The sequence below is a fragment of the Grammomys surdaster genome, unplaced genomic scaffold (assembly GCF_004785775.1).
Source record: "Grammomys surdaster isolate TR1022 unplaced genomic scaffold, NIH_TR_1.0 259, whole genome shotgun sequence".
In the NCBI taxonomy this organism is placed as follows: Eukaryota; Metazoa; Chordata; class Mammalia; order Rodentia; family Muridae; genus Grammomys; species Grammomys surdaster.
This window is the reverse complement of record NW_021604700.1, coordinates 3,527,047-3,541,137: the sequence shown is the minus strand read 5'-3', so window position 1 is coordinate 3,541,137 and position 14,091 is coordinate 3,527,047. Positions and strand designations below refer to the sequence as shown.

General features: G+C 49.3%; 1 protein-coding gene across 1 annotated transcript in view; it reads right to left on the bottom strand.

The window, feature by feature from the left end:
* Positions 1 to 14,091, bottom strand: part of Nmnat2 (nicotinamide nucleotide adenylyltransferase 2) — a 164,391-nt gene that overhangs the window by 21,616 nt on the left and 128,684 nt on the right. The window contains exons 2-7 of the mRNA XM_028775779.1: positions 13,507 to 13,595; positions 12,689 to 12,756; positions 10,421 to 10,499; positions 6,479 to 6,605; positions 4,712 to 4,792; positions 3,288 to 3,332 (exon numbers count right to left, since the gene is read on the bottom strand). Coding sequence (XP_028631612.1) covers positions 3,288 to 3,332; positions 4,712 to 4,792; positions 6,479 to 6,605; positions 10,421 to 10,499; positions 12,689 to 12,756; positions 13,507 to 13,595 — 489 coding nt within the window. The remainder of the gene's footprint in view (positions 1 to 3,287; positions 3,333 to 4,711; positions 4,793 to 6,478; positions 6,606 to 10,420; positions 10,500 to 12,688; positions 12,757 to 13,506; positions 13,596 to 14,091) is intronic.

Here is a 14,091-nt window from a genome sequence, read left to right as displayed (position 1 = left end):
CTTTCCTTTCCTTTCCTTTCCTTTCCTTTCCTTTCCTTTCCTTTCCTGTCCTCCCTCCCTCCCTCCCTCCCTCCCTCCCTCCCTTCATTCCTTCCATCTGTCAGTCTTTTCTTTCTAAGACTGTAGTGTAGGCTGGCCTCAAACTTGCTATATAGCTGAGGCTTGAACTCTGGGCCCTCCTGTATCAGCCTCCCAAGGGCTGGATAACAGGCACTTATTTCCGTGTTCTCTCCATCCAGAGTGTGCCTCCTTCTACGAGTGCCAACATGGCAGAGATGGACTGGAGGGAGACCACTGGCCGCAAAGATGGAGTATCTGAGTTAATCAACTGCATTCTTTCTGTGGCCATAGGCCCTCAGCAAAGGGCTCAGGAAGCCTGGCTGGAGCCACCTCCTCTTTACCCATAGTGCTCCCTGACTGTCAGTTATTTTTCTCCCCTCATTAAGCCCAATTTGAATTATCCCAGTGAGGCCCATTGTCATTCAAAATTGGCAGCTCCAGGTTGTGGGGTGGGGGGAGGGGTGGTGGAGGGGTGTTCAACTGAGTGACGGAAAAGAAGCTAGAGATTCTTGACATTCCTCAGAGTGTCCTTCACCTAGTGTGGATCTTAGGCTGCCCAGGTTTCTGCCTTCTCCAGCGTATTTTATCTGAGACAATGAGACTGCTTGTGCAGAGAGCTGACCACTAGCCTTCCAGACACAGATGCTACCATGGTTCCTAAGAGCCCAGGGCTTTGCCTGACTTACACCTCAGGACTGGGCAAGGGCTTTCAGATGCTGAGCTTGCCCCAGAGAGTCTCCAGACAGGATTGAGGCAGGTGGAGAAAGCAGCCAACATCTCCTTGTCTCTGGGTCTTCAGAGCCCACGCCCTCAGGGAACCCATTGAAGACTGAGAGCTTATATTATCTCTTTGGCACAGAACCTTAATTTGTCTTTATATCCCCAGAGCCTGGCAGTGACTGGCACACAGTGGGTACTCAGGCATGGTGAGTAGTTAAGCCAGCAAATGATGCGGTTACAGAGCTGCACAGGCTGCCCGGAAGCCCCTGGATAGTTTAGTGGCGATTTCACATGTCTGGTTGTCATGCTTGGGCAGAGGAGAAGTGTGTCACTGGTATCTGGTGGATGGAACATTGCTAAGTGAACAGTGTCCAGGGCAGCCCCACAACACAGGGTGTCTGCCCCTAAATGCTGGCAACACCAAGGCTGAAACCCCTGAACTGGGTTTTCCATTCTTATGCTAGGACTCACACTCTTGCCCAAGAATAATATGAGACTTTTCAAATCAGCAAAAGCCCAGAAAGGCAGAGTGAAACCTCTGACTCACCCCACCCCACCTCCAGGACCAGTGCAAATGTGCTTATTGGTAATGGCTCCGGTAGAGTCTGTGGTACCACACGAAGCCACTGGAGGGCAGCAGTGATTTCCATATTTCCAGTCCTCCAGCCCTTGAACTGGGGTAGCCACAAGGGAAGCAACCAACTGCTGAAAACAGAATGGGCTCACTGATGCTTTAAAAAGGTGGGTTTTCCTTGTGATGTGCAAGGAGCCTGTGAGTACCAGGGCCTCGCAGGACATAAGGGTCAGTGTGCAGGCTAGTTTCCTTTGCCCTCCACTGGGCTCTGCCTCCCTCTCCTGGTCATCTTGACCCAGGGCCAGCAGCCAGAATCAGTACTCTCCCTCCACACTCCCAGCTCAGGAATTCCAGCTATGTGTAGCCCAGTGGCCCATCCCAGCTCCCACCGTACACAGAGGCAGCTGCCACCTGTATCACTGTGAACCTGGAGTCTGTCTGTCAGCCTGGGCTGCACATCTCTCCTTTTTAGAAGCCAAGAATTCTACATTTTCCCTCCCTGTCAGACACTGAAGCAGCTAGCCAGAGGGGATTTCCCCAGCAGAGACAGCATAGCCTAACTCAAGCTCTGGGGGCTGGGAAGACAAATATACATTGAAAAACCCTAGGACTGTTCTGAATTATGCTGGACTGAGACTGGCAGCAGGGTGACACAGGGGACTGCAGGAGTGTAGCACTTAGGGCTTGGAGCTCAGTCCCCCCCCCCCCCCCCGCTGCTTTGCCCAATCCTCTCTCTGCCTTTGGATCCTCTGGGCTTACAGAACTTGCTTGCTTTGTGGCGATCAGCCAGAAAGCCATGCGTCCGTCCACTCTCCTGCAGACTTCAGAGCTGACAAGCTGATGTGTAAAGGATATTAAAGTCTGCAAGATAACTGAGACGTGAGGCTCTTGAGCTGCTTTGGTTTAACACAGTTCAACCGTGTGCTACCTGCTTAGTAACCAGTTGTCAACGTTTTTACAAACGGTTCTGGCAAAGCAACAGGAATAGCTCAGGCACGGACTACATCTCAGACCCGAGGTGTAGCTAGAAACGCTATCACATCTGCTGGCTATCAAGGTGCTTAGACACACCAGCAATTCCAAGACTCTCAGGGTCACATCAGGAGCCCAGATCCCAGTGCTCCCTCAGAGGGGTATCCACAAGGCATCTAACACTTCTTTAGAAGTTAAATCCAATCAGCTTGGACACCAAGTTGTCTCTCCTTCTAGACACTCGTCGACTCGACCCTCCTCACCACCGGTGCCAGCTCCAGCTCCATTCCTGCCTGGCTCTGCCATCCCCTTCCAGCTGCAGGCACTTGGGTCTCCCACGTCTTTCACTCTGGAACCTTGGAAAGGCTTCACCTTGCTGATCTGCTTTCATTATTTACACAGCTGTCAGCTCTCCCCGACCCCCAGCCTCTATCACCCCCTACACCCCCAACAGATGTTTGTAACCAGCTTCTACCTACTCTGGACTTGGGTTGAGCACCAGGGTCTCACATAGACAATGGGATACCTTAGCTTCAGCCAAGGCTGCAGGCAAGCCACATGGTAGCTTTCGGCCAACCCTTGCCTCCTTCTCTCCCTTTAAGCATTAAAAAGCCTGAAACTACCTTGGTTGTGTGCAGTATCAGTGGGAAAAACAACAACAACAACAACAACCCAATGGTCTCTCTCACCAGCACTGGTGCTCAACTTTCATTCCTTTAGATGAGGGAGGGGAGGCTGTAAAGGGAAGATTAACGGTTGTTCTACCACTGGGGAGTGAGTCTAAGGGGAGACGTTCAATAGGCTCTAGGTAAGATTATGATCTTTCTCTCCAGAAGGACCATTCTGACTGTAGACACGGCTGTAAACCCTCCCAGGTTTCAAGCCTCCACCCTTCCCGACCTTGCCGCTCCCGGGTGACTGGAGGCGAGCGGCTCCAAATGTCCCCACTTGTTCAACTTACCAATCTCCTCATACCGCATCACTGTGCCCAGGTTGGCGTTCTCATCTGTGGAGACAAAGGGAAAGGGGAAGGTGGGAGGGAGAGACGGACGGACAGATGAACAGGGGAGAGAAGAGCATTAGGGAGCTGAGAGCCTCCTCAGTGCTAGAGACTGGGGTAAGATGAGAAAGATGTATGAGAGGGCAGGAAGCATCCTCACCCCTCGCTGGGCAGACCGCATGAGTTTGCGTCCCATGTGGTTAGACTGTTTCACCGGGGAAACTATTGACAGACACACTCATATTGAGTGCCTTCTGCTTCTGTACCCCAGGAAGGCTGCTCTCGAGAACTGTGCCCTCAGAACTTGGAACATGGAATTTGGGGTCACGGGAGGTGGCCTCCTCCCTCTTCAGTTGCTTCCTGGATTAAAGAACTGGCAATTTTGGCATGTTGAGTCATTTCCTTGGTGGGATGTCACAAAATCTGGAAGGATCATGCCTCTAGCATCTGTTCCTGGTATGTACTGTCTGCATGGACGTGCCCTAGGTACACACGTGGGCATACACAAATCTACAGGCAAGCTGCCTTGGCCCCGCCTCTGCCTCCTCTGCCATTTCTTAGTTCCATCCCAATATGCCCCAAACTTGAAACCTGCAAAATGGCAGAAGTCAGCCAGAGTTAGAGGGGAGAAAGAGGGAAAGTTCTCACCCAAGCTGAGTCTTTGGGGAGCACACAAAAGACAGAGAAACCCAGGGAAAGCTCCTGTGTGTCCACTGGAGGATCAGACACTGCCTGAACTGCAGGATCCAAGGCCCATGGGAAACACCCAGTGTGTAGACACATTTTATGGAGTGCAGGGTGAGGGGCGAGCACAGGCAGGAGGAGGGAGAGGATGACAAAAGGCCTCCAAGGATCACCACATCCTGTTGCTTCCATCAGCTCTTGACACTGGAGGCCTGGCATTGCTGTTTGCCTCTGGTCTCCTTCAGCTACAGCTCTGCAAATGACCACTCCAGGAAAGGATGTCCAAGTTCATTCAAGCAGTTACAACAAATACCATGGGTGGGGTGACCTCTAAACAACAGAAATTTACTTCTGAAAGTTGTGGATGTTGAAAGCCCAAGATAAAGGAGCCACCATGGATATGGTCATCTCTGTGTGTCCTCAGACAGTGGGAGGGATGAGCCAGCTCTTCAGGGCCTTTTCTTTAAAAAACAGTTTTGATTACATTTTATTTACTTATTTATTGGTGTGTGTGTGAGAGAGAGAGAGAGCAATCCACCCTCATGAATAATTGTCTCACAAAGACCCTGGTTCCTAATACTGTCCCTTGGGGGGATTAACAATTCAATATATGAATTTCTGGGGGTGAGGCTACTTGGTGTATGAAGAGAGGTAAGAAAGAAGAAAGATGGAGCCGGGAAAGGAAGCCCTTGCTACCTTACCTACAAAAGTGAAGCGCTCCACGGGTGGGCGGACACAGCAGATCCGGCTGAGGCTTTCTCCCACTTTTCCCAAGATCTTGGCTATGGGAGAGAATAAGACAGACAGAGACAGAGGGAAAGAACCACTCACACCTGACGCCCGCTCGTGTCAGCCCAGCTTTGGGGCCACGGTAAACAACAGGGGTGTACTGGAGAGGGTGGGGCTGGAAAGTGGAAGGCAAGAGGAAGGAAGGGAGGAAGAGAGAAGGACAGACAGTGACTGCCAGAAGTTCTTTCTTCTCATTCAGAGTCTAAGGCACAAGCACTGGGAGCCATACACGGCAGGCTACTCCCTGGTCATGTTTACTGCATTGTTGAAAAGTGGAAATAGAGAAAAGGAAGATATATAAGGAGAAGAAGCAGCAGCACCCACAGTCCCACCTGTAGAGATAACGGCTGCTTAGCATCTTGGTGTGTTATTTACTTTCTTCCATCTTAATGAGTACAATGTGCGAATGTTGGGTTTGATTGCAATTTTAAGGGCATTCACGATGCTTTGCTCTTCCAATTCTTAGCGTTATGGTTTGAGAAGTATCCTACATGGCTCTTCAGTGTTCTTTCACTCTGGGCCCTCATCCCAGAACTTTCTTAGTGCCCAGTATAACTGCATGCAAACTGAAGCATCCTAGCTCTTCTTCATAAATTACTGTGTTTATGAAAGACTAGTAATATGATAGCCTGTGGTCTCTGGGCTTGAAAAGTAGTGGGCGTCTGTCTCTTTGAACTTACATTTAGTTATATTTTGTTTGAAAGAACAACTCATGCAGGCCAAGCTGGTTATAAACTCCTGATCCTTCTGTTTCTACTTCCTAAGTTCTAGGATACACGCGTCTGCCACCACGCCCAGCCTCTTTGAATTTACCTAGGAGAGTCCTTGCAGTGTCTCTCAACCTTCCTAATGCTGAGACCCTTATAACAGGGTTCTTCATGTTGTGGTGACCCCCCAACCACTAAATTATTTCGTTGCTACTTCATAACTGTAATTTTGCTACTGTTCTGCATTGTAATGTAAATATCGGATATGCAGGATATCTGATGTGGGACTTGTGTGGGGGTTGCAACTCACAGGTTGGGAACCACTGCTTTAGGGCATGTTCCTGGGACCTGATTCTACTTTTGAGCTGTACAACTTAAGCTAATCAACTAACTGTCTGAATCTTCAGTGTTTTGTTTTGTCAAAGAAAAGACAGCATATGTGTCAACAGAACTAGTGCATTCAACGAGAACACGAGAATCGAGCACAGAGCACGGAAGGCGCACAAAGCCAGTGCAAGAAAGTGTTGGTGGCTTTGTTCTTTGTTGTGGAGGAGGTGGGCTAAGAGTATGGACATTGTGTATGTAATGTGACTCATGGCTCTGCCACTTCCTCACTGTGACCCTGGGTGAGACCCTCAAACTCCCTGGAAGAGGCAGAGAAAAATGCCCCTTTCATGTATTAAATCTCTACTTAAGGCAATTGTATTTATATTTAAATACTTAAAAAGGCACATTCTCTCCTCTCCTCTCCTCTCCTCTCCTCTCCTCTCCTCTCCTCTCCTCTCTTCTCTCCTTCCTCTTCCTCTCCCCTCACTTCTGCCTCCTTCTCTTCTCTCCCCCCTCCATTCTCCCTTCTCTTTCCTACCCTTAAACCTCCTCCTCCTCTTCCTCCTTCCATCCCGACCAACTCAAATCCTGGGTGGGCCCCCTAGGTGATTCTGAAGACTAAGGAGTTTACCCAGTATCCCTTACCTGCAGTGGGCTTGGTGGGGACATTGCTGTTCTGGTAAATAGGCTGGGTGTTCTCGTGTTGTGGCTGTCCAATCACAGGTGTCATGGAAGGCGTGTTGACATTGGAGAGGATGCAGCCGGTCACCCTCTGGGGAGAGGAGACGCATCAAGTCAGTGTCCTTAACCCAGGAGCGCTGAGACTCACGCCCAGTTGCCCCGTGGACATCCATCTCAGGCAGAGGGAGTCAGCCTCTAGCTAAGGGAGGGTTCTGGGGTTGGCTGTAGATGTAGCTGCACCACATGGTCTACACTGGCAGGAAACAGGGTAGCTCAGCAAGAAACGCTTGGGAGTGGTATTACATAGCCCTGGACCCCAGTTCAGGCTTTCCTCCTAGCTATGTGACCTTAAACAGTTAATTGCTACTGAACCTTAATTCAAATTCAAGTCTGACATTATATTTACCTTTTCTTTTTTCTTTTTAAAAAGAAACAGGGTCTGATGAACTCAGGCTGCCTTCAAACTATACAGTTGAGGATGACACTTTACTTCCCTTTTTCTTTTCTTTGTTTCTTTTTTTCTTGAGATAGTTTTTTCTGTGTAGCCCTAGGTGTCCTGGAGCTCACTCTATAGACCAGGCTGCCCTCAAATTCAGAGATCTACCTACCTCTGTCTCCTGAGTGCTGGGATTACAATCTTCAGCCATTCTTCGTAATTAAAAACAAACAAACAAAAAAGGAATCTACCTGTAGGTAGAAATCAGCCATAGTCTCCTGTCTTAGGAGTTAGCCCAGTTAGGCAGGTCCATCTCCCGGCCAGAGGACTGCCCCTCAGGAAGGCAGGCCCACCTTAAGCCATTTCATCTGTGGCAGAATCACTTGAGCAAGTACGTGTAAAGTCTATGACACCTGGTAAGACTTGGTGTAATCTGTGTGTCACGACTCAAATGAGTTCATATCTGTGAGGGCGCTCTGCAGACCTGGGAAAGGTCAGACCAACCACATACCTCATTGTTACCTCAGCCTCTGCCAGCGAGACATGTCAGTAACCAGGCCAGCTAGAGACCAGTGCCATAGACAGCAGGGTGTATTTGTATTTGTGTCACGGAAGTGTGGGGTGCGTTTCAAGGCCCCTTGGGCCTGCTCACCACACATCAGAGCCACATGGTGACTTGAGAGACATTATCCCTCAACCTGTGTTATCAGGTCCACTGCTCCCTCCAGTTATGTAGAGAAGATAGGGCTGAGAAAGTGGCCTTCTTCTCAGTGGAGCCAGAAGCAGTCCTCCTTTAGAGTCAGAGGGTGACAGAGAGTCAGGAGACTAAGTGCATATCTAAGGTCCTTTCCCTGAAAGTCAGCATCTCCCATTGCATTTTCAGGATTGGAGTCCTACTGTGAGAGGACCCTCAAGCCCCAGGGATGGCCAGGAAGACCCTCTGGGCACAGTTTCTAAAGGAGATCCTGCAGGCAGAATGCCCGGAGCCCTAGAAGAGAAGGCATTTGTTTTGTGGGTTAACCCATCACTTCTGGCTGCTTCTATCATGAGGAGGTCACAGCAACATCCAGCTGCATCTGTAAGACAGCTTCCCAGCCTGCTTTGTGGGTCCCTCTGCCCAGGTGTGGGTGATGGCATGAAGGGGTAATCTACAGCCTTTTATTATTATTTCATCACCAGAAAAGACAGTGGCACATTGGCACTAAACAGCTGCTCTGTGGCCAAGGACATTTCTTCTCTTTCTGCATCCTTAGTCCCATTTGACTTGTTCTGCCAGGAAGACAATGATTGGCCACACACCCCACCATTGCCTGTGCCTTGCTTGGCCCTCCGTGGCTCTCCTGTTCTCAGCAGTTTTTACATATCCAGCCTCGAGTGCCCACCTCCCTGGCAAGTTTACCCTCCATGCCAGGACCTCCAGCCTTATCCCAGAACTGGGAGACATGGAGTTATCAGGAAGCAGCACTGAGCTCTGGCTGCAAGGCTTGGACCATTTGTAAGCTACGTTACCAGCCAGCTTCTGTGGGCTGCTGCAGCTGGAGCTGGAGAATGTGCTTCTCTGGCTCGGGCCCAGGCTCTGGGCACGAGTAACAGAGGAAGGACCCAGAAAGCCTGGGCATTTGGACAACTCAACAATGGCCAGGTCCTATGGCCATTGTGGCCAGGTCAGAGCTCAGGGATACCAGATGGGTTTTCAGCTCTCCATTTCTGAAGCTCCCTTAAGGCCTTTGTGTGACTAAAAAGAACACAGGTTCCCAGATGACACTCCCCTCCCCAACTCAAGTGGCAAGTGTGAGAAATAAACTGATGTAAGCCACGATAATTTTGTTTTGTTTGTTACCACAGCGCATTTTCACCTATCCTGACTGACACATCCTTATACAGGAAATTAGGTATCTTAAAAAAAAAAAGGCTGTATTGTTCTTTCTACGTGTGTGTGTGTGTGTGTGTGTGTGTGTGTGTGTGTGTGTGTGTGTGTGTGTAGCAGGTGCACAGGAGAGCAATGTCCACAGACGACAGAGGCATCAGATCTCCTGAACATGGGTCCTCTGTGAGAGCAGCAAGCACTCTACTGAGCCATCTTGTTCAGCCCCGAGCGTCTTTTATCACTCTGTTGTGGACACTTCTCAGAAGAGTAAGTGAGGCTGACCTATCTCACGGTCTTTCCAAGATGACCAGAAACTGAATCTAGACAGGTATGAATAATTCTGAAGAGATGGGTTCTAATTCCACAGAGGAACGTAACAGGTTGAGCAGCACTCTGCTGGTCCATGTTCCTCCTGCCCCTGGTTCACGAGGATGTTCAGGGACCCTAATCTCATGTAATAAAATGAAGCCCAGCTGTGGGGTTTGGTGTGGGGCAGTCAAGGGCTGCTTAGTGAAGAGATGGTGGTAACAGCCCTTCCAATGGCAAGGAGAGGGGCGGGAGACAGGTCTCCTTGGATCAGAATGACCCCTTTTAGGTAATGTAGAGCCAGGGACACTCCACACACAGTGTGGGGAGATGACCATAAAGGGCAGTTTGCTGTCTCCCTCAGGTTTTGGCCATGGATAGCATTCTGTCACTGTTGACTCCATAGGCTGATATTGATCTGCAGAGAACACTGTGCCCACATTGTGACTGGGGCTACTGGTACGTAGCCAACCCTAGGTCACTGAAGGTTCTAGACTACAGTGGGGAACATAGGAGCTCTTCTCCATCCTTGGTCAATAAATGTCTACCCTGGGTCCTCGGATACATAGGCTCCTCTCTCTGCTTCCTGTTACATGATAATAAAGCAGGGATCCAACACTGTCATCCATAAGGTTCTTAGATGGAGGAAGGCATGGGAATGGAGGAACATTGTTCCTTACGCATGGTATCTTTTCCTGCACTGGGAGTCTGTGGGTCCCTAATACATAGGGAGGGAACCTGGCAACATGTACCAAGTGTAAGAGGACATTGTTTCTTAGCCCAGGCTAATGACATTGAATTTATGATCCTCCAGCCTCTACCCTCCCTATATAGGGGTGCACATCCCCACTTCCAGATTTTATCTAATACTGCAGATCAAACCCAGGGTTTTGCAATGCTAAGCTAGCATTCTATTAACTGAACTACATCCTCAGCCCAAATGGTACCTTTTTTTCCCCTCTCCAGCCCCCTCTTTTCCTCACTGACGTCTACAACCCTAGTCTTCACCCCACCTGGAGTTTGCTTTTCCAGCTGATGATAGCCACCCATGTCAAATCCAGCCCCAATATCATCCTGTCCTACACAAGGAGGACATGTCAGAGAACAGAAGGTATGGAGCAAAGCGGGTGCTGCTCCAGGGTCCTAATTCACTGTCTTCTCTTGCGCCAGAGGCAGGTTGGCCTACCTCACAACTGGGAGGGAAGCAGAAAGCAGATGCCAGCCAACAAGTCAACAGACCAGCAGCCCTCTCCTGCTCCTTGCCCACCCACACACTCTCAGCCACGGCCCACCTTACCTTCATGAGGTCTCGATGGTGCTCCAACACACTGCAGGTTGTCTGCCAGGTGTCTTGGTAGCACTCCCATGGGTCCACCCTGCCGTGACAAGAGAGGCTGTTCTCAGTTTCCTTTCATGTACTCTCTCCATATTGCTTTCTCCCAAAGCTCAGGTCACTTAGCAAGCCTGGTCATGCTGTGTGCTTAGACCTCAAAGCAGGTTAAACCAGGCTGTGGAATATGATCCTGAGCCTCAGTTTCCCTCTCTGTAAACTGAGAGGAATCTTGCATAGGCAGGTAAGGAAGACAGTGGTATGAGTCTCCCTGAGTTTAACCCAAGCTCAGCATTCTTTCTCGTGTGAGAGCTTGGGGAATTTTATATCCATAGTGCTTAACAGGATGTCTTGTAACTTGTTCTCGTTAGGAAGAGGGAAATTTTCAGGCTTTTACAGGATTGTGAGAAAGATTAAGTGAGCCAGGGGCTTATCAACAAGGACTGAGGCTTGCAAGCCCTGGAGGAGAGTCTCATCAGTGGTGCAGTGCCTTGAGGCTGGAAGTAAGGCAAGGCAGCTAGACTGGAGGGTACAGACTCACAGGACGGCTAACTCCTCTGGAACAGGAGGCTGGGAAGTGAGCAGGGATCCTGCCCTAGACTGATGCCTCCTCACATGGCCCCAATTGACAACTTAATGAGCTGCTAAATTGAGATATTTCAGAAGCATTCTCTTAGCAGTTGAGTGTCCCTGTCCTCCCCCTGCCCTGAGCAGGCACCTCAGGTTTCCTGAGTTGAGATCTTACTAAGTGAAAGTGAAGGGGTCTGTCTGCCCTCGTCTGGCTCCTCTTGCCCTGCCCCTGTGCACACAAATATGGGAAATGAGCAAGCCCCTCCCACCTGGCCTCACCAATCAGGTGCCCTGGGTAGAGGCTAGCTAATCAGCCTCCCTTCCAAGGGCTCAACCTCAGACTCTTGTCACCTCAGTTCTGTTCTTCCAAGTGAGGCAGGGGGTAGGACTCAGTAAGCATTTACTGGACCAACTAAGGAACTATTCCAGAATTTTCTAAGAATGTCAAAACAAGAACTGCTTTCTGGCCAGTATGTTTTTCCCCTGAATTTATTTCCCACAGGGAATTAAACGTTCATTTACAGCACTAAGACGTGTGTTTTCTAATCCTGACTTGATCCCAGATGGACAAAAACTGTCTTCCAGCATTTAATCTGTGTTTTTTTATTTTTTGTTTTAGATTTATTTTTATTTATCTGTATGTGAGATCCCCAGGACTTGGAGTTACAGGCAGTAATAAGCTGCCCAGGGTGGATGCTGGGAACCAAACTCATGACCTCTGGAAGAACATCAAGTGCTCTTAACCCTGAGCCATTTTTCCAGTCCTCAACCCAAAAGAAAGTCCCTTAGGTCAGGCTTCTTATTCAAATCACCGTGCAGGCTCACACAGACCTTAATTGCTACTATGGCTTCCATTCACTGCCTTCAGTTCTGCCTGCTCATCCCTCTGGGGTTAACTGCATCCCTCATGCATGCTGAGGTCCATGCCCCTCTCCTCATGGAAACTTCTAGGTGTTGCTTATTTTTTCAGCTTAGGAAATTAAAAAGCAAATGATGTGCCATTTTTTTTAAACACCATCTTCTCATGCAAATTATAACGGTAGGAACTTGGGGGGCATAATTAGCATAATTAGTAGAAGCTTGCTTTAATTACACTGCTGGCTCAGAGCATGAGGAGTGCTGCCATCCTAGTGGTACCCTGAGTCTAATGGGGGGCAGGGTGGAGAGTCAAGAAGACAGCCTCAGGTCCCAGTTGGTAGGGATTCCCTAGAGAGCCATGCTCACAGGCCCCACACCTTGTCCAGGGCTCAGTGTGGACCCCAGAGGGACCCTGAATTCAGAAATGGGTAGTAATCAAGGCCACCCACTTTTTCTGAGAAAAAGCAAGTTAAGGATGAGAGTCAATGGAATTTGGTGGGGATATGAATGAGGGGGATTTCGGATTTGGGGACCAGGCTCCTCCCGCAGTGATGTTTTGGGAAACTCTAAGAACCACATGGGGATCCACAGACAGAAACTCCCTAGGCTAACTCTTTAATTTTGTGAGCCTGATTGTTTAGTTCAAAAACAAAGTTATCAACTGGGCCACCACTGGAGATCTATCTAATTAGGGCCAGAACAGGGCTAATATCTCTGCTACTTCCTCACACTTGTGGGTCCCAAATTCCTTTTCCAACCCAGTGAGCCCAGGGCCACCTGCCTCTGGCACCATCATCCCAGCCCTACCTGATCCAGTCGGAATTCTGGACAGCCAGCTGACACATGATGAGACGGTGCCGACTCGACACAAGGCCCTGGGAAGCAACAAAGCCATGGAGGTGTCCTCAGTCTTCCTCAGTGTCCAGAAACACCATCCCAAACCACCCCATTACAAAGAGTGCCCATGTTTGATGGTGAAAGCAAATGAGGAATGTGGCCCCTGACTTGTCCCTCTGCCACATATACAGACACTGGGTGATGCTGTGTGTGTGCATGTGTGTGCGTGTGTACATGTGTGCCTGTGTATGTGTGTGTGCTCACGTGCATGCGTGTGTGTGTGTGCATATGTGTGTGTGAGTGTGTATGTGTGAAGAATAATGTGGTATATCCCGCTGCATTGGAGTCTGAACCAGACAATGCCCACTCAGCTACCCTGCATAGGTTTGTCCTAGGTTAGCCTGGTTTGGTGATTACAGTAACCATGGGAGAAACAGGAATGACTGGGAGAGTCCTCACATAAGAGGCACTGGGATGTCTTTTTTCAAAATAAAAATCTTGGGAAAATATTTGTCCAAAGCAGCCCAACCCCTAAACTGTTGCCCATCTGGAGCCCACACAGCTGGCTGAGTGGGCTTGTTCCTCTTTGTGAGCAGCTGGCTGGCTGTGGTGGGCAGCTGGCCCTCCGGTTGTAGCCAGATTCCCAGGTCCGACAGTGGTCCTGGGAGGAAAACCAAATGCTGTTAGGCATTTAGGATTTCCAGGAATTTCCTCAGAGAGAACAGTAGGGTGGTTTTATCCAGGGGAGCTATCAGGTGAGGAAGAGGAGAGCAAAGGAAGGGGCCCACCTGTTTTCCGTAGGAGTCGTGGACCGGAGAGACAATACCACCAATCACAATAAATCTTCCAGTCTTGTGCAGATAATCCCTGGCTCTTTCTAATTAAGAGAAGAAAACCGCACATTACAAGAATGGAAAGGTGTGGATTAAAGGTGATAATTGAAACCAATCTGTTCGGCACTGACCCCGCTAAGGTTTGGTGCTTGCTATTTAAATAAAAGGTGTCAACTTCAAAGCAAATACTGGTGACTCAAAGGTTAGGGAGGTGAACCTTAGCCCCAGAAATGAAAGGATTTAGAACTCAAGGGGCTTAACCCAGTGGTGAGGGGTCTGTGTTGGAGGAACCAGGTACCCAGAGGGGTTTAAAACCGTCACCTCATTAAGAGGTGTTCAAGCTTTGGATTGGAATAGGCTCCTGTTGTCTCTTGCAGAAATTCCAGTGAGGAGCCGTCCCTTAACAGAAAAGGTAATCCTCCTTAGAATATGAAACATGCTGATTGCCTCATCTAATTGCCAAGAAGGGAGAAACAGGAAAACAAATTTAAAGGGCCTTGTACATAATCATAGAGAATTTGCAATCAGCCTGGCAGTCAG